Raw genomic sequence first — 20,548 nt, 5'->3', positions numbered from 1 at the left:
TTCTCCTCTTAGATAAAAATAGAATTGCCCACCCAGCTACATGAGAAACACCATTTGTTGTTTACACTCTACCATGTCAGTTGTGATAGTTCAAGCAAAGCGACCACCAAAAAGAAGGACACAGTCGAAACACTAGGTATGACTGACACATTTTTATGGGGTGTATTTATTTCAAAGCTGAACATTTCCTTAAAGCAGGGATGGGTAATGCTAGGACTGAGGAGCTACACTGGCACCCTGCAGGAATTTAGAAGACTGTACCCCTCCCCTTGCCATGTCTCTATCTCTTGTATTAAAAAAAAAACTTTAAAGAAATCCTCATAATGTTTTGCCACACTCTCTGGAGTGTGGCCTGAGGGAAGGCACATACTTTGCCCATCTTACTCTAAGGCCTTCTGAAAATTCAACATTGATTCTGACCATGTTCTGGACATTTGGTTATTTTAGAATAGTCTAATACTAACGATTTACTAGCCTTAATAGAGTTTGCAGAAATATGTGCTAGCTAGTTCTTACTCTTTTACAATGAAGTAGCTTCCTAATTCTTATAACAAAATATAATATGTGCTATTCCAATGGGAAGAACCCTTGTTAAATGTTGTATACTTCGAAGATGAACAAAGTTCCAGTGTTCCTCAAATCTGCCTGTGTTGGCATATAATGGATTCTTTTTTGTTTTTCTTGTAGTTGGATATTCTTGGCTTCAGCTATTAAAAGATGGCAGAGTAGTGACCAATGAACAGCATATTCCAGTGTCTGTTTATCTTCCATCTGGATATCTCAACAGTCAAGAACCTGGCACAAACAAAGTAACAAATAATTACTTTTCACTAATTTGGTGGGAGTGGAGTGGGGTAATGACTTAAGAATGCAGAATTATATACAAGTAGAAGAATGGAACACAAGACAGCTAACATTTATTTTTATACGTGCAATATGTAAGATTGTCTGAATTGCCTTTCTGTTTGTTTTTTGTTTGTTTGCTTGCTTGCTTGCTTGTTTAATCTCTTGTCTTCTGGAATGGGACCAAAGGTATCAATATTTAATGGATTGTATTTCAGATATAGATAGATTATGTAGTACAGGTTGAGTCTCCCTTATCTGAAATGCTTCGGACCAGAATTGTTTTGGATTTCAGAGTTTATTTTATTTTATTGGATTTCAGAATACTTGTATTTGAATATACACACATAACAAAGTATCTTGCCAATGAGACCCCAATTTAAACATAAAATTCATTTCTGTTACATATCACCTACTGCACATAGCCTGAAGGTAATTTTATACAATATTTTAAAATAATTTTGTAAATGAAACAAAGTGTATGTACACTGAACCGTCAGAAAGTAAAGGTGTCACTATATCAGCACCTATGAAGAAAATGTTGGTTTTGGAATATTTTGGAATTACAGAAAACAGAGATTCAACCTGCACACATTGATAGTGTTCTCTTTGCATTGATTTCCCTTTGATTGTATTACCTACAATCCCATTTCTTGCTCAATGTACTGTTTGTATACTGAAATGTAAAATGATGTCATCCACTTTGGGTTGAAATGGGCTATAGTCTGCTTCTGAATGAAACAGTATAGTCTACAAAAGCTTATAGTGTAAATAATTTCTTAATCTTTAAAGTTTACCAGACACCATTCAGAATTTCTCTCTAATATTTTATATTAGTAAGAAAATATTCCATTCATGGAAAAGTATAAAGGTTTATAATACAGTTAATCTTGGAATAAAGCAGCTATTTTACGTTTTATCTAATTTTTTCCCTGTCAGAATTTGGAGAGGGGCACTGAGGATTTTTAGTTTCTAATTATAATGATAAAGTAATCAATAATTTCTGAATGTGTATCTGCACTTTACTTTTCATTTACATCTTTATAGATAGACTTCTTAAAGAGTATTCATAGGTTTTGTATTACATTGTAAACAATGAAGTCTTTTAAAAGAACATATTCCCTGAACTATTTTCCAGATCTTTTTACCCTTTAAATGCCCATTTGTAAACTTTATTTCTTTGTTCTTTGATCATGATTATGTTACTTACAAGAGAGCCAGCATGGCTTAGTGGTTTGAGTGTTGGGCTAGGGCTCTGGAGACCAGAGTTTGAATCCCTGCTCGGTCCTGTAAACCCATTGGATGACATTGGGCAACTCTCTCAGCCTCAGAGGAAGACCATGGCAAATCTCCTTTGAATGAACTTGCCAAGAAAACCCCATGATAGCTTTAGGGTTGCCATAAATTGGAAATGACTTGAAGGCACACAACAACAAATATTAGTTAGGTTTGAAGAGACTGTCACAATATACCCAAATTTAATTCACTGTATGTTTTTGATATGTATGTAATGAAGCATGTTAATTTTCATCTATGTAATGCAGCATTCCGGTCCTGAAATCAAATGGGTGGATGGAGGCAAACCACTGTTAAAGATTTCAACTCATCTAGTTTCTACTATATATACACAGGTACAGTAATTATTTTTACACTGCTACAGCTTTTTACTAAATCCATTCATTACATTTTATCTTTAGTTGGTATATGTAGTTGTAACTGTGACAGAAGAATTTGCATTCAGAGGCTACTCATCACATTTTAGTGAGATGAGAACCTGGACCTACTAGTAGAGAAAGGCCAAAGAACCTCTCTCTCTTCCCATTTCAGTTCAGAAATTATGATAAAAAGTACAGATACAGGGCTTTCCTTTGTCACTGGCAGTCATTCCAATAAGCAGAAGAAGCTGCCTGAAATAGGCAAACAGAAATTTGCCTTTGTGTGCAAAGGGCTCACTGCATTTCTTCTGCAGTTAATTGCAAGCCTGATTACGGTAAAAGGAAGCTCAAAGCTCAGAGAGCTCATTGGGATACAGAGGAGCCCTGAACTGCTCCGATCTGTCCTCTACCCCATAGGCCACATCTGAGATTGTGGCTTCATGTCAAGGGCCACACTGTGCCCATTTAGTCACAGCACTTCTGGAAATAAATAAATAAATAATATATAATATAAATATAGTAATATAATAATGTTTCAGTTAGATGGTGAGGCCAGCCAAAGCTTCTCAGTCTCTGCATGCAGTGTTTTCATTCATAAAGATTATGGATTATATTGAATAGTAACTTTATGTTAGCAAATAGAACTCATATAAGGTAGTCTTCTCACCTTGTTTCTTTTTAAAATTGTGTTCATTTTAAACAACTTTATGTAATAAAAATAGGCATAAAATAAGATATACAATAATTTAAACTTAAATGAATATCTAACAAGTCAGAATTGCTCAGAGATCATTCATAGAAAAGATAAATTTGGGCGGGATACAGACCGCCCAAAAAGGGTGGTCTGCCGCTGTCTCCATTTCCGCCGGCGGGAAGCCTCAGCAAATGGAGCAATCGTGACATCGTCAGCATGACGGGACATGCGGACGCTAGGCGTCTATTATGTCAAAATGGCGGCGTCCGTGTGAACAAGGCGCTGCCATTTTATACATACTCCATATGTACCAGGGTTGCGGGCATCTAAAAGATACGTCCCCAGGCGACCCTAGTACGTACGGCATACATACTTGGGTGTCCATCTGTTCAGGACCTTAGTTTCTTGTTCATGTTGTCTTTGACTCATACCTTGCACCTGTGCATTGGTTCTTTGAGAACTATCTATAGCATTGTAAAGCATTTTGATGGTAGTCCTGCCCATCTCTGGCTGCCCTGTATAAGGTGCTTCCTGCTGAAACTTACATTTCCTTTTCTTGTGCTTCTGAAGCTGCTTCAAGAGGAATTGCATTCAAAAGGAACTGAATTTGTGTTAGTTGATCATGCATTTTGTTAGTGTTTACTTTTGAGCCATTCTAGCCTTTTGGGTGATTCAGTCTTACTGACATCTTTCAAAAAGTGTGTCGCTGTGGTGTCAGAATCCTGGGACGGGACAGAATGCCTTCAGCGCTCAGGTGAATCCCATGTAGTCACTTCCTACGCCCATTGCACTGCTTTCACACCACAAGTGAGATGTACCAGGGAGCTTTGTCTCAAGGTTTCCCTGTATGAACAGGCCCTGAGGCCCCAGCAGCCTGAATCTCGACAATAGACATCAATAGAAATGGAGGCAAAATTGACATCAGTTCCAGTGGCTACTGGTCCTGTAAACACAAGGCCAAACCATCTCTGGCAGAATCAATCTACACCCCGTTGAAGAAAACTTGTAAAGATACTGACTACAGAGCAGTACATATCCGTGGACTTGCCATCCATGGATTTAAGCATCTGCGGACGGCAAGACTGCGGTGAGGTGGAGGAGGAAGGAGGAAGAGGAAGTGGCAGAGAGAGGAGTAGGAAGACGCAGAGGCGGAGGAGGAAGTGGCAGAAGGAGGAAGTGGTGGAGGAGGAGATGGGAGGAGGAGGAAGAAGAAGAGGAGGAAATGGGAGGAGGAAGAAGAAGAAATCGTGGGAGCGGAGGCAGCCATTTGCCTGCCTCCACCGGTGAGAACCGGGAGGGAGAGAGGGAGGAAAGACAAGTCCCATTGTCCCCAATGGTGGCACAGCCACATGGCAGCACTGCCATTGGGGACAATGCTGACTTGAGCATCCACAGATTTTGGTATCCAGGAGGGGGTCTGGAACAGATCCACCACGGATACCGGGAGCTGACTGTATGCACATGACCTCTGAGTGTTGACAGGTACCTTGATGTTGACATGCAATCTGTCTCTAAGCACAAACAAAAGAAGAAGCTCTCAAAGGTGTGTACTTCTCCATCTCAAACCTCTTCTCAAACTGCAATGAAGGTTACTACTATGCTGAGGCTTTCATGCCTCTGCAGGAAGTCACTTCAGGAGGTCTCTTTATGTAAGCGTCCAGTGTCTCTACTTCCAGAGACTCTGAAACAGCACTTTACAGTCATCATGACAGTGACTATCAAAGACCACCATAGGGACTTGCCAGCTTCTGAAGGATAGCTTCTGGGATCATTGCTGGCTATATGAGTGACGGTTTCACCCTCACCAGTCCAGTGAACTGTAACCTCAAAACCCTTACCAGCTTTAACCTCACCTCATCACTGATGTTGACACCAATCCCATTCCCATTCTGCAGGGATTGTTCTACTGTTCATGTTTGTCAGTGAAGTTGATTGTTTGCAATGACATTCCCACCTCCTACTTCTTCCTCCACAAGCAAGAGCCATCACTTCTTTAACCAGCTTCAAAACGGAGCTGAAAACCATCCTGTTCAGAGAAGCCTTCCCAGGCATCGCATAATTGTTGCTTACTATCTGATGTTCTGTTGTTGGCTGTTTATCGATCCATTTCCTGTATTGCTATGTACTGTATATGTATTATCCTACTTGTGAGTATGTATTTTCCCTGGATAATGATTAACCTTCCATTTTGGAGCCAAGCCCTCCCTCCAGTCCATCTGCCTTGGTCCAGGCCTCGGAGGTAGAGAGGAACTGCTGGACCTCTTACACCACTCCCTTCTCCTTCTGTGTCATGTCTTTTTAGATTGTAAGCCTGAGGGCAGGGAACCGTCTAACTAAAAAGATTGCATGTACAGCGCTGTGTAAATTTACAGCGCTTCATAAATAAAGGTTAATAATAATAATAATAATAATAATAATAATACTTCTTGTAGTTTGCTAGTCTCCCATTTGCGTGAGTCATAGAGACCACAAAGAAGAAGGACAGATTGCATATGTATAAGTGTAGTTCTTTGAGTGACACATCTGGTTTGATAATGTCAATACAATTTGTCTTAAACCTGTTGAATGTCATTATATGGGAGTTCTGTTATTCATGCTTGTAGTATACATATGTATTGCTGCTTGTTGCTGACTTTGATCGTTTCAGTAAAATATTTGATTGTTTGTACTGACACTACTGCCTTCTGCTTATTGGTAGCTTGCTAGTCTCTCAGTTGTGTGAGGCACAGAGACCACAAAGAAGGACAGGTTGCATACCTGTAACTGTACTTCTCCAAGTGATCATCTGTAAACTCACACAACCCAACCCATCCTCCTCTTATGCTGTAACGGTATCCAATGGAACTGGTCAGTTTAAACGGAAAACCCCTTATATAAAGGCAGCTGGAGGTGGGTGGTGATACTGCCAAAACACTTTAGAAGGGTATAGAAGGTTCCAAAAGAGGCACTGTGCAGGCATAGGATAACCCATTTGTGTGAGTTTACAGATGACTACTTGGTGAACTACAGTTACAGGTATTCAGTACAACTAGTCTGGTACTATGGTAAATGTGAATGTAGGGAGACCTTATAAAAGATAAGATGTCAGCTTTATCTCGCCAAAATGGAAATATTTTTTTCCTAGCACGTAAAGACAAATGGGTTAGACACACATAGAAATGTTGTCCCCATTGGGTATGCACTAAAATTACAGGCAATCACTAGTGTGCTGTTAGGTTTTGAATAACAGAACCCTCTATTAAGTAGGGATGGGAAGGGAATTTGCCAGTTTCCTGAATGGGGTCAAAATTGGCTTTCCCAGCCCCTTTGGGAATTGGCAGGGAAAACAAGCGGGTTTTGACCTGTTTTGAGAAAAAGCAGGATTGAGCCAATTTTTCCTTCTGCCCTGCTCTGGCCCTGAGGAGAAAACAGAGGTTACAAAACAGGAGAGGTCATGCACTGGATGCACTGGACTTGCCACAAAACAATTCAGTATTTGAAGCACGTTGGTTGCACAATAAAGCCTGGAAGCATTCTAAAAACTGACTTTTTTTCTTGCTGTGAAAAATTACGGTAGGTTTTAGAGCCACAAAATCTTCACAGTCTCCTTTAAGAGCTGAGTATTGAGACATTAAATATGGTAATTTACTTCTGAAATTTAACAGCTGTTTTGTTTTTTGTTTTAAATTGGAGACAGTTTGGCTCTACACTGCAGTCCTCTTAACTGCAAGTAGTGATACTGTAATGGACTGGTTGATAAAATTAAATGTTAATTTATTTTAATATATTGCCCTTTCTTTTCTCAGGACCAGCACCTAAACAATTTCTTCCATTATTGTCAAAAAACTGAATCGGGAGCTCAAGCTCTAGGAGCTGAACTTGTGAAGTATCTCAAGGTATAGGATTGTAGTGAGATTGACACACATAAGTAAGGGATATGAATCCTTAATTAAAATATGTTTGTTTAAACAAAGGATAGATAAACCTCCTCACTCTCCATAATATTTACTGTTTTTCAAGTGCAAGTTCCTTCCATTCCATGTCGTTATAATTTTACTATTTTTAAAATAACTGCATGAAAATATGTATATATTTCCATATGTCTAAAAGTGAAACTTCTTATGGATTGTTTGATTTCTCATGTCATATTAGTTTTTATTTCAGGCAATGACAAAAAAGCAGAAATAAACATAATCATAAAATAATATAAAATTCAATATTAAATATAAAATATTAATACAAAAGTAAAAATAAATAACATTATAAATAAACATTATAAACAAGTAACAGTATATATTTTTTTAAAAGTATAAAATATAACAGTATAAAATAGATGGATGCAGTGGCTTAGTGGTTAAGATGCCAATTCTGACAATCAGAAGATTGGAAGGTTGGCAGCTCGAGGCCCGAGTGCTGCATGAACTCTTGTCACTAGTCCCAGCTTCTGCTAGCCTAGCAGTTCAAAAGCATGCAAATGCAAGTGGATAAATACATACCACTTTGGTGGGAAGGTAACAGAGCAGTCCTCAGACAATGCTGGCTCTTTGCCTTAGTAACAGAGAAGAGTACCACACCCTACAGTCAGTTATGACTAGACATTCATGTTAAGGGACTACCTTTACCTTTTATAAAATACTATAAAATAATAACAACTTAAATACTAAGTCAGCATCTTATGGTAAACGTGTGATGTTGCTGCCACACAGAAACTTGCTACTGAGAGAAACTGGTCTGCCAGAATGTAAAGTGCTTCAGATGCCCAGGTATACTTTTTAAAATGGAGTGATTAAATGGCATCAGAGAGAAGAATAGAAGGAATAATACAATAAACATCCCACGGTTTCCATGTCCCATTCATATGCAATCTCTGTGCCTAACCTCCATGTTGTCAGTCAGATTAGAAATGCTCACTATTTCCTGTTTATGTAAACATTTACCTCCTCTGATCAGGATCTTAGAGGTGATGTGACACACTAAGACCAATTGGTTTTTGGCTGCCTTCTATCAGTTTACATCAGCCATCTGATTGCATCATTATTTATTGTTAGGCAGACTCTATGTACCAGAACTTGACAATGCCTATGTTCTCATTAAGGCACACACATTCCGCAGAACACAAAACTTTCTGCTAAGAAATATCTGTTGTATATAGAAAACAACTTACATGTATTCTTAGATTTGCATCCTACAAGTTATGTGTAAATCCTATTGATTTCAGTAGGACTTGCTTCTATGTAAACATGCTGCATTCAGTTATGGAACTAGTATTTTTTATTATTATTCTTATTTTATTTGGATTTTCTCCCTAGAGTCTTCATGCTATGGAGGGCCATGTGATGATTGCTTTTCTGCCTACTATTTTAAACCAGTTATTTAGAGTGCTTACTAGAGCAACCCAGGAGGAGGTTGCAGTGAATGTGACAAGGTGAGCATTTTGTTGCAAGAGTCCCAATTAATTGCTAATATGTTGACAATATGTTAATCTTTTAGGATTTATTTCTTATGGTCAATTCATTTCATTTAGGGTTATCATACATGTAGTTGCCCAGTGTCATGAAGAAGGGCTGGATAGCTACTTGAGATCCTACGTCAAGGTAAAAATTACGTAAACATGTTTTCTTTAAAATAAAATAAAATTACTATTGCAGTATGTAATGCTACTTTCGCATTTTTATTCCAAAGTATGCATACAAAGCAGAGCCTTATATTGCTTCTGAATACAAAACTGTACATGAAGAGCTTGCCAAATCCATGACAGCCATTTTGAAACCATCTGCTGACTTCCTCACAAGCAATAAGCTGCTTAAGGTATGTATTTTTTAAAAACTGGTGTGCTTCCTGTTCTTTTTTGTTATTTTTACTGGGATTTGTTTTCAGAGTAGGCAGGGTTTTTTTAGTGTTCCTGAGGTATCTTTCCCCACATAATTAACTGTAAGTGGAAATAGACCGTATCCATACAGTGGATGGTATTACCCTGCATATGCCATTTTCAATGGCTCAGATCCTTCACTACTGCTTACACACAAGTAGGTTTTATTCCATAAAGGTCCTTTTTAGTGTTAATTAAATATTTCTTGTTTGCAGAGCTCCCCTGTTTCATGCATTCTAGTTCACATTGGCTGAAATGCTAGTAATTAATACTTAATTTCCCCATGAATAGCTTCATGGTTGTGCCCGTGTTGATTTCCCTTCCTGCAAAGAGGGAGGGACTTCCATTCTTGATTTTCCTGCATTGCTTTTCATTGAGTTAAGAGAAGCTTAGAGGTACAATTTCAAAACTATTTATCACCAATTGGATTAACAGATCGATTAACAGTTTGGATTAACAGATTGATTAACCAGTCACTTGATTCAGCATGTTTTTCTAGTGTTTTCCCCAGCTTGCTGTATCCCCTAATGAATGTTGAAGTTAAAAATAGCTTTTAATGAATTGGGTTATTAGAATTCATCACGATAAAGGCTTTGCCCCTTTTCTCATTCAGGAAAAGGTTCAGGAGAGGAAATATTAGAGAAATGCATCACATGGCTCTATAGTTCTACCGGCTAATCAGCCTTAGTAAATAGGGATTACCCTATATAGTCGACAATAAATCGACCTCATGTATAAATCGGGGGCATGTTTTTGGGCCAATATTACAAATTCTGAAATGACCCGTGGATAGGTCAAGAATAAAACCTTGGGGCATGAAGCAAAGGATTTAAAGAATGAAGCAAAGGAAAACAATGCAAAGGAATTTACAAAATTCCAGCAGGCATAACGGTTTGTGTTAACACTAAACACTGGATGGATGAGAGAGTAGTGGGGAATCAGTACTTCAAGGACAGATTACGCTCTTACCTTTCACCAGGGGATGGTTCCTCTTTAAATAGGAGTTAAAATACAGTACTTACATTGATCCGTGGATAAGTAGACTTAGATTTGTGTTTTTGTTTTTGTTTTACTAAAATTGACTAAAGTTTCTAGACTTATACATGAGTATATACAGTAATAAAATGGCCAGGACTTGCAGGGAAGAAATGTTTAATTACAAGTCTAGGAGCCCTGAAAACCCTCAGTAACACTTTGATCCAAAATGTGCGGGCCAAATAAGGCAGCTTCTTACTGTTTTGGGGGCCTGGTGTTTATATGATATACACTCCCCAAAGCGGCCAGAAGTGCTCCAAGGGAAAAGTTGGGAAAAGCCAGCCCAAAAAGGAACAGATACAATCCACTCTTGCCAGCAGCTGGCTTGGGACTATGGCGACCCACTTCAGGAGCAGGCCATGTAGTGGCTGGAGTCCTGGCCCAATGGTAGCCAGAGCAGCCTCTGGCCGTTCCTTCTGGACCATGTGATCCAGCCCTTTGTCTCCCTGTACTGGATAGAATGGTGCTTGCTGCTTTTACTGCAAATACACACAAGAAGGACTACAAATCAAGTATCAAAATACTGAAGTTGGGACATAATTAAGGAAACACTGGACTGCTAAAATTTGATAACAAAATCAGATGAATTTTCTGTGTGGGGGGGAAACAACCAATGAATAAAAGAAAGGAATTCCAGAGAAAATAGCTGGTATTCAAGCAATCCAGAAATCCTTTAAACAAAATAGTATAAAATGTATTTAACTGTGCTATATAAGACTATAATTGACAGTATAAATTATCTGCATTAAACATATAAATAGATGCCTTCTGTAATATGTTCTTTTAATTTTTTTTAATAGTATTCCTGGTTTTTCTTTGAAATTCTGATCAAATCAATGGCCCAGCATCTTTTAGAAAATGCTAAGGTAAAGGTAAGTAAACTAATATTTTTAGTTTATATTAATAAATCACTAAAGGCCTTTTTAGTGCCGCTTTTTACTCACTGACTCACTACACAAATATAACTAATTCTTGTTAGTACCTATTACAGTACTATTTACATTTAAAAAAGGGATAATAAGATTCTTTGTAGCACAAACAATCATTCATTCATAGATTATTCTACTTTTTGTTTATGTATGTAAGTGTATCAAAAATATATGATTACATCAAATTTATATCCTTGTTTTTCAAGTTTAGGCTGTAATATTTGTTTTAAAAGAGTCTCAGGACTATGTTGTTTTGATGCAACAGACTAACACATTGGAAATATTTTTAGATTCCTCCCATTATGGATCTGTTAGTGTAAGTTTTTAAGCAACAACTTCCTCACATTTGTTACTTATGCCACAGACACCAAGCAATTGTTTTTCTGTCATATTTTTGTTGTAGGAAGTGGTTAGGATTATTACACCAGCCATCTTGACAGTAAGGGCTGTTTGACAGTGGAACAAACTCCCTCAGTGTAGTGGAGTCTCCTTCCTTTGAGGCCTTTAAGCAGAGGCTGGATGGCCATGTCAATGGGGATGCTTTGATTTAGATTTCCTGCATGGCAGAATGGGGTTGGACTGGATGGCCCTTGTGGTCTCTTCCAACTCTATGATTCTATGATCTTTTTAAACTGTTAGGTGGACAAATCCTTTCTTTCTTTTAAAAATATTGTCTTTGGGTATAGAGAAGAGATTGATCAAGATGGTCCCTAGTTCCTCTGTGTTGTATTTTCCAGGTAAGTCAGAAGCCACTTACATAGATGAGAATTCTCCTGAGTCCTGAATTTCATCATACTAGCCCCATTTTATATATTAGCCAAGGTTAAACAATACAGTCGGCCCTTCTTATACACAGATTTTTTTATACACGGATTCAAGCATCCCCGGTTTGAAAATGTTCAAAAAAAGTATAGGTTTCAAATATCAAACCTTGATTTTCCATTTTCCCAGCAGAGAGGGTGCCTGGCCTCCTGAATACTGGGTTATGTACCTCCCATTTGCTCCTGTAGGCAGGGACAAAAGAAGACCGGCCCCTATATAGGGAGGAACTCACCCTCCAGGGCCTCAGTCTTGTCCTGCCTACGCTCCTAGCAGGTCACGAATTCTCCTTCCAGCGAAGTTCGTTTTCCCCGCCGAAGCGGTACAGTTTGGATTACCTTTTTTCTGCTCCCTCTCCCCCTGCCTATCCCCCTCTTGGTGGTGGGCTATGGCGGAGGACCCTAGCGGCACGGGTGAAGGGACCCCCCCCAACTCAGGGTCTTCCTGCTCAGGGGTTGCCGGTTCCCCAGGGAGAACCGGAGTCAGAGGTTGAGCCAGGGGTCCAGCCGGTGGAGGGACCATCCCTCCGAGGGGCTGAACTTAACCCCCCCTCCGCCCGGGCCGCTCAGGTCCCCAAGGTGTTGAGGATGCCTCCACCCCATTCAACCGAGGCCAGGTAAGCCCCCTCAGCGAGCTAAGGGACCTGGTGCGGGCCATGTTCGCCCGCGAGGCGGCAAGCCTTCTCGGGGTGGGGGAGTTCCCCGTAGGGAATCTGCTTGGGGGCTTGTCCGTCCCCGCGCCCCAGTTAGGGGCTAGCGGGGCCTCTGCAGCCCCCCCCTCCGTCGAGCCCCTGCCGGCCAGGGGCCAAGGCGGAGCCTCCGCTGCTGCGGAGAGCACCCGCGCACGTGGGGACCCGGGAGTGGGTTCCCCCTCCTCCTTCCCCAGCAGCCTTTCCCCCACAGGCCTTGGGGGCCTCCAGGCCCTGGCGTCGGCGCTTGGAGCGGCCTGGGCGCCCCAGCCGCAGCCAGCGGCTTCATCCAGCGCCCCCCGGGCCGCGGCTCTGGCTGGCTCCGCTGTTTCGGAGCCCGCCTTCGCGACTCCCTTGGCCCGCGGTGAGGGCGAAGCCATTCCCGCGGAGGGCGGGCGCCATCTTGGGGCAGGCCTTGGGGGCCGCCATCTTGGGTGCCCCGAAGCCAGCCTCCAACCCGGTCACGTGGGCGGCAGCCGCCATCTTGGCGAGGGCCTAGGGCGCCGCCATCTTGGGGAGGACCGTGGGCACCGCCATCTTGGGGTGGACCAGGGGCGCCGCCATCTTGGGAGTCCCAATAGGGCCCCCGCTCCTGCTGCCGCGCGCCCTGGGACTAGCCGCGGTTGCGCTGACCCCTTCCCTACCCTGCTAGATCAGGCTGATCTGGAGCTGGGTAAGCGGCCTAGGGAAGAAGACGAGGTTTCCCTTTCCGACTCCGAGGCTGATTCCAGACTCCTTCGCCCCCCCGAGAAGAGCGGTCGGCCGCGGCTTCACAGCCAGCGGACTGACCTGGTCTCCTCAGACCTAGAGGAGGACCCCGACTCAGAGATCAGGGCTGACCTTGAAGAGGGTGAGCTATCGGGAGAGGAGGATGCCGGGGACCCGGATCCTCCAGCTGTTTCGGCCCGTCTCTTTAAGGCAGAAGATTTTTCCAGGCTCCTAAAAAAGACTCTAAAGACCCTCGCCATTCCCCCCTCGGTCGAGAGCAGGGCCCCCCGTGAGTCTGAGTTACCCAGGGTGGGAGAGGGCCTCTTCCCGGTCCCTGCCCCCCCTATGGCCGAGATCCCTTGCCCTGCAAACCTCATGGAGGTCATTAGGGCTGAATGGGACAGGCCTGCGGCCTCGGGGCCCCTTCCTAGCATACTAAAAAAGCTTTACAGTTTTCCTCCATCGGTGATGGAGAGACTCCAGGTCCCGGTGGTGGATGCCCCCGTGTCCGCCTTGGTTTCTTCCGCTGTGTTTTCTAGAGAGGGCGAGGACACCCTGAAGGTGCCTGAAGATAAGAAAGCCGAGGTTGCCCTCAAAAAGGCACACGAGGCCATGTCAGTGGCTATCAGAGCGGCGGCTGCAGCCTCCATTGTAGCTAGGGCCTCTCTCCAGTGGACGAGGGAGCTCCTCCAGGAGGTTCCCCCCCAACAGACCCACCTCAGGCAGGGCCTGAATAAGATAGCATTGGCTGCGGCCTACACGTCCGATGGGACGTTGGACGCAGTCCAATACTGCGCCAGGGCCCAGGCGGCGGCGGTCTCCGTTCGCCGCCAGCTCTGGCTAAAAAACTGGAACGTCGATGCCAAATCCAAGAACAATCTGGCCTTCACTCCCTTCCTTGGGACTAAATTATTTGGTGAGTCTCTCGACCAGGTTCTGGTCGAGGATAAAGATAAGAAGAAGTCCCTGCCAGGTGGTCGCAAATCAGAGGCTAGGCCTAGGACTAGGTCCAAGAGGCAGTCCTTTCGTTCTTCCAGACCCTTCGCCTCCCCCTCCTCTCCCTCCTTCCAGTCCAGAGACTCTAGACCCTTCGGACAGCGATGGGGCGACTCTAAGTCCCAGCCCAGGCAGGCCCGCCAGCCTTTCCAACAGAGGGGCCAGCCCGGAGGTGGAAGAGGTTCAAAAAAACAACAACAGCCATGACGGGGCGCCCCCAGTGGGGGCCAGGCTGAGACACTTTGTCAAGGTTTGGGAACGATCCACAAGAGATCAGTGGGTCCTCAACACCCTAAGATCGGGATACCTCATAGAGTTTCGCCGCCCGCCCAGCGAGAAATTCATCCCCTCTCCAAAGACAAACGATCCAGCCAAACACCGCCTCCTGCTGGACGCCATCAGGGACCTCCTTCACCTCCAGGCCATCGAGGAGGTTCCAGTCTCTCAGCGGCACAGAGGCTGTTACTCCACTTTCTTTTTGGTACCAAAGAAGAACAGGACTTGGAGGACTATCTTAAACCTGAGACGGGTCAATTCGTTCATATCCTACAAGAGGTTCCGGATGGAGACCCTCAGATCTATCCTAGAGGCACTCCAGCCTGGAGACTTTCTTTCCTCCTTAGACTTGCGGGATGCCTACTTTCATATTCCCATCCATCCCGACCACAGGCGCTACCTGAGGTTCGCCTACAACGGCCGTCACTTCCAATACAGGGCATTGCCGTTCGGCCTATCATCGGCCCCGAGGGTGTTCACCAAGATCTTGGTGGCTCTGGTGTCTCACTGGAGATCACACAAAGTCCACGTCTATCCATATCTGGACGATCTCCTGATCCGGTGCCCGTCGCTGCTCCAGGGTCGGGCGGATGTCCGACAGGTTTTTCGCTCCTTGGAACAACACGGCTTCCTGGTCAACATGGAAAAGAGCTCCACAGAACCTTCTCGACAGATTCTCCATCTAGGGGCTCATCTCGACACACAGAGAGGCCTGATTTCCCTCACACCGGACAGAGTCCAGGCCATCTCCTCGGCAGTCTCCCAGGTCCTAAACCAACCCAGAGCCAGCATCAATCTTCTGGCCCGCCTACAGGGCCTCATGATAGCGTCAAGGGACTGTGTCCCGTGGGCCAGGTTCCACTCCAGGCCCCTCCAGTGGTTCCTCCTACCGTTTCAGGAAGCTATAGCGTCAAGATCCCCCATCAGGGCGTTGGTGACGCCCCTGGTCCTCGACTCCCTGCGGTGGTGGACCTCACCGGCGATCCTCAGGGGCCGGCCGATCTGGTACCCAGAGAGGGTTCAGATCACGACCGACGCAAGCCTGAGGGGATGGGGGGCTCACTGCGGCCCACAGATGATTCAGGGGAGATGGTCGCCGGAAGAACGGACCATGGCCATCAGTTGGCTAGAGCTGAGAGCTGTCAGGCTGGCCCTCCAGGCGTTTCGGCAGTCAGTTCTCGGCAAGCCAATCCTCATAAGGACGGACAATGTCACCACCAAAGCTCATCTCAATCGCGAGGGCGGAACAAGATCAAAGGATCTGATGAGCGAATCCCGCCTTCTGTTTCAGTGGGCCGAGTCCAACCTCATGTCCATCGAGGCAGAACATCTGCGAAGAGAGCTCAACACAATCGCGGACTGGTTAAGCAGAACGGACGTCGACCAAGGCGAGTGGTCTCTCCACCCGGAGGTGTTTCGTCAGATAGCCCTTCGGTTAGGCCAACCGGAGATAGACATGTTCGCCTCCCCCGTGAACACAAAGCTACCCAGGTTTGTGTCCCGGTTCCTGACAGAGGGGGCCGAATCAGTCGACGCCCTCAATCTCCAGTGGCCCTCAACGCTGGTCTATGCCTTCCCACCACTTCCTCTGCTGACCAGGCTAGTGGCCAAGATCCGGAGGGACAACTCGGATGTCATCCTGGTGGCGCCGGCTTGGCCCAGACGGCCGTGGTTCTCCGAGATCCTGGACATGTCATCGGCCTCCATGGCTTTGCCTCACCGCCGAGATCTCCTGAGCCAGGGCCAGATTCTTCACCCCGACCCAGGTTGGTTGAACCTTCACGCCTGGAGGCTGAACGCGACATGCTCCGGCGGTGCGGCTATTCCGCCGAGGTCATAGACTCCATCCTATCATCCAGGCGCCCATCCACCAACCGCATCTACGAGGCCACCTTTAGGTCCTTCAAAAGGTGGTGCAAACTCAAGCGGATCAACTTCCTCGATTTCTCAGTTTCAGACTTGCTTCTTTTTCTCCACGACGGCATCAAAAAGGGTCTCAGGCCCAACACGGTCAGGAGACAGGTGGCAGCCATCACTTCGGTGTTGCCTCATGATAAGGCGTCGGCTATGTCGACTCACCCTCATGTTAAGAGGCTACTAAAGGGCATCTCCAACAAAGCTCCGCCCACTAGACACCGCTTCCCCACCTGGGACCTTCACACGGTCCTCAAGGCTCTGACGGTGGGACCCTTTGAGCCTATTCGTGAGTCATCCCTAAAACACCTCACCCTTAAGGTGGTCTTCTTCATCGCCATCACCTCGGCGAGGCGGGTGTCTGAGATCGGAGCGCTGTCGGTCCGCAGGGACCTGTGCATGTTTAGACCAGACTCTGTGTGCCTCCGGACTGACCCTACGTTCTTGCCGAAGGTTAACTCGACTTTTCACACCTCACAGGACATTCTGTTGCCCTCCTTTTGCCCCAATCCTCAAAGAGAATTGGAGAAGATCTGGCACACCCTGGATGTCCGCAGGGCGCTTAAGGTTTACATCAAGAGGACGGCGCCCTTTAGGTCTTCGGAATCCTTGTTTGTGTCGTTCCGCCAGGGGTCCCAGGGTCGCAAGGTGTCGGTCTCCACGCTAAGCAGATGGATCAAGGCGTGCATCACTGAGGCCTATAAGACATTAGGCCTCACCCCTCCTGAGGGACTGGTGGCCCACTCCACAAGAAGTGCGGCTACCTCGGCGGCTCTGTTCACTAATGCCTCATTGGCTGAGATTTGCCGGGCCGCGACATGGAAGTCTCCCTCGACATTTATCAGACACTACAAGTTAGATCTGTTTCAGTCCGCCGAGGCGGCCTTCGGTAGGAGGGTCCTCCAGCAGGTAGTGGCTGAGGCCGCAGGATCCTCTTAGGCACCTCCCTCCCGTCTTGAGAGGGCTTTGGTAAATCCCAGTATTCAGGAGGCCAGGCACCCTCTCTGCTGGGAAAAGGAATGTTGGGTACTTACCGTAAGACGTTCGTTTCCAGCATGAGAGGGTCCTGGCATCCTGCCCCTCCCTGGGTGCCACCCTGCGGCTCAGCTTGACCTGTTGAGGGACCTCCCTCGTTTTTCTGTTCGCTGGTTTGTTGGTTATCTCTTTTGTTTGTTTGCCATACATTTTAGTCTCTTGAGATGACTTAGGTTATTCTCTTGTGTTATCTGATTTTACCAATTAAAGGTTAGTTCAGTGTGCTACTATTTGCTTGGCTTGTTATTGACTGAGGCCCTGGAGGGTGAGTTCCTCCCTATATAGGGGCCGGTCTTCTTTTGTCCCTGCCTACAGGAGCAAATGGGAGGTACATAACCCAGTATTCAGGATGCCAGGACCCTCTCATGCTGGAAACGAACGTCTTACGGTAAGTACCCAACGTTCCTTTTTCATAAGGGACACCATTTTGCTATGTCATTATATTTAATGGGACTTGAGCATCCATGGATTTTGTTATCCACAGGGGATCTTGGAACCAAACCCCAGCGTATAACAAGGGTCCACTGTAATTTAGCAGCGCTTCCATTTGTAACATACAATTATTCTGTTTCTAGTTGCTACGAAATCAGAGGTTTCCTGCATCTTATCATCATGCTGTAGAAACAGTTGTCAATATGCTGATGCCCCACATTACTCAGAAGTACAAAGATAATCCAGATGCTTCAAAAAATGCAAATCACAGTCTAGCTGTCTTTATAAAAGTGAGTACTTTTTGGTGGATCTTTCCAAAGAAGGTTTCAGTTATTTAACACATTGAAAGCAGCTACATAGAAATTCTAATCTATTGTTTAAATGTCAAAAATGATGATCCATTTTGTGGCTAAAAGAAGTCATGAGTTTGGCTAATCTTTATGTACACTGGAGTTTGGGATAGGTGTATGTCATGAAATGGACTGTATCAATTACGCTATAAATTAAATCTTTGCTTTAAAAACTGATTCTGAATATTGTATGTTTGATAGCAGATTATGGCATGATACAAACGGGCAGATGGGGGCTGTTTGCAACTGCTCCAAGGGCATGGCATTTAGAGCTCGGAAGTCCATTTGTCATGGCGGTAGAGGTTGCCCTCAAGGCTGCTGCATCTGTTCGCTGGGATGATTGGGCCGGGAGTGGCTTCTGGTTGCTCCATCTTGCTTGTCTGTTTCACCCGTATACTAAGCTGATATAATATACAATACTGTTGCAATATAAATATAGTTTTGGGTTATTTTTCCATTAGCATTTATGGGCCCTTAAGTGGTAATAAACCACTATTAATTTATGGTTATGGATATCTTATCTTATGATGTATTAGTTCAGTTTGCTTATTTTATGTAGTGAAGAGAAAAACTTTTTTAAAATGTTAATAATAAGGTATGGTTAAATCTTTCGCTTATAAATTAATATTTTATGTCCAGTGTGATGATCAAATATTTGGATTCTGATGCTGCTTGAAGCTAATTTAATCTGTATTGAATTTTTGTTGCAAGCAGCTGTGGGAATATTCTGGAAACATTTTTTTCCCTTTTGCAGAGATGTTTCACCTTTATGGACAGAGGATTTGTGTTCAAGCAAATTAATAACTACATCACCTTCTTTGCTCCAGGAGATCCAAAGGTACTGTAATACAGAAACAGTTGCCACTGTGGACTTCTTTATTTCTGTTGTATTCTGTTAGACATGTTTACAGATAACGTTTCCCCAGTTCTAATATTTAAGCATTTTTCCAGTTTATGTCTAATAGCTAGCTCGCTTTGATTTGGAAAAAGAATCAGTCATCCATCAGAAAGCAGATAAGAGTTTCACTTTGTTTCAGATAGAATTTTGAAATACTATTAGGTATCTCTGTGCCTGTGAAGCAAACACCCATTCACCTTATTTCTTCTTAAGATGGCAGTCCCATGGGGTTTTATTAATCCCACCGCTACCACCAAAATATGTGACAACCGCTCTAAAAAGACAGACCTTTTAAACTCGTTTCAAAAGGTCTTATAATGGTAACGTGGATGTGTTTTAAATAAAGACAAGCTTTTAATTAAAATAAAAACTGAACTTTATTAAAACAGTTGCTTCAAACAGTTGTTATTTGAATAGATAGCAGATAAACATTGGTTCAGGCCCTTGTGTTTTTTAGTTTTATTGATAAGATTAATATTATTTAATAATAATAATAATAATATTTAATATTTATTTGTATACCACCCTATGGGAAACCAAGATTATTTTCTTCATGTTAACTTTGTTATTTTCAACAACTTATCAATGTTACAGTTTTTAAGGACACTTATATTGTCCTTCCCCTGCTAGGTTCCCCTAAGCCTAACTAAAAATCCTGCCACTCAGGCTCATTATAGCCCTCAGGTTATTTCCTGATGATAACTCCCTCACTTGGAGTATCTGTTTGGTTATAAGCCCCTCAACTCTGGACTTTAACCTCAGTTCCCCTCTGGAGCTCATAAAACTGCATCCACTCACTGGACTCAACAGAGCCCTAACTGAAGTTCTTAACTGCCACAGCGGAACTTCCAATCTCTCCCTGCCAGCATCTCATTGGCTGAGGGCAGCTGGCTCGTGATTGGCTACCGCTGTTGCTAGGCTAAGACACCTTTTCTCCACATACCTATGTAAAGATTCCCCACCACCTCACAATTCTTTATGACTCAATACCCCTGTGGGTTTTAAAAGGTCAGAAGTGTGGATGGATGTTAAATCACAGGCCAAGTGGATAGTTAAATAAAAGTTTCTTTTAACACAGAATAGGCAAAGGTAACTTTGACATGAAGTTGTTACTATGCCTTCTTTTGTTGCATATACACAAGTCTGGCTTTAACTCTAATAATAACTCAGCTGCACAGGCTATACTATCATTCAAGAAATTATGTAACCCAAACCCCTCTTTCTGAGTCTGGTTACACTGAGTCTCTCCTCTCTAGACTCTCCAGAACTAATACTGTCCCTCTCTGGACCTAAAACTAACTATCTTCCCCACTGAACTCCAGCTTCATCCCTCAGGATTCCAAACCCTAACTGACTCAATCCAACTGCCAAGCAGAATCTTCAAACTCCTCAGCCAGCACCTGATTGGCTTAGGGTCTCTGGCTTCTG

The 20,548-nt window shown here is 44.1% G+C and overlaps 1 protein-coding gene across 13 annotated transcripts in view; it reads left to right on the top strand.

The window, feature by feature from the left end:
* LOC149319174 (dedicator of cytokinesis protein 9) overlaps positions 1–20,548 on the top strand; it is a 194,806-nt gene that overhangs the window by 93,486 nt on the left and 80,772 nt on the right. For all 13 annotated transcript variants that reach the window (XM_089511207.1, XM_089511208.1, XM_089511205.1 and 10 more), the window contains 10 exons: positions 13–136; positions 688–809; positions 2,388–2,474; positions 6,978–7,067; positions 8,481–8,596; positions 8,696–8,765; positions 8,854–8,979; positions 10,876–10,947; positions 18,016–18,162; positions 18,977–19,060. In XM_089511207.1, the coding sequence (XP_089367333.1) occupies positions 13–136; positions 688–809; positions 2,388–2,474; positions 6,978–7,067; positions 8,481–8,596; positions 8,696–8,765; positions 8,854–8,979; positions 10,876–10,947; positions 18,016–18,162; positions 18,977–19,060 (1,038 nt within the window). The remainder of the gene's footprint in view (positions 1–12; positions 137–687; positions 810–2,387; positions 2,475–6,977; positions 7,068–8,480; positions 8,597–8,695; positions 8,766–8,853; positions 8,980–10,875; positions 10,948–18,015; positions 18,163–18,976; positions 19,061–20,548) is intronic.

The sequence above is a fragment of the Sceloporus occidentalis genome, unplaced genomic scaffold, assembly GCF_023333645.1.
Source record: "Sceloporus occidentalis isolate IW3139 unplaced genomic scaffold, rSceOcc1.0.p SCAF_2, whole genome shotgun sequence".
Lineage (NCBI taxonomy): Eukaryota > Metazoa > Chordata > Lepidosauria > Squamata > Phrynosomatidae > Sceloporus > Sceloporus occidentalis.
Note: the sequence above shows the minus strand (reverse complement) of the source record. Positions and strands in the feature narration are given on the sequence as shown.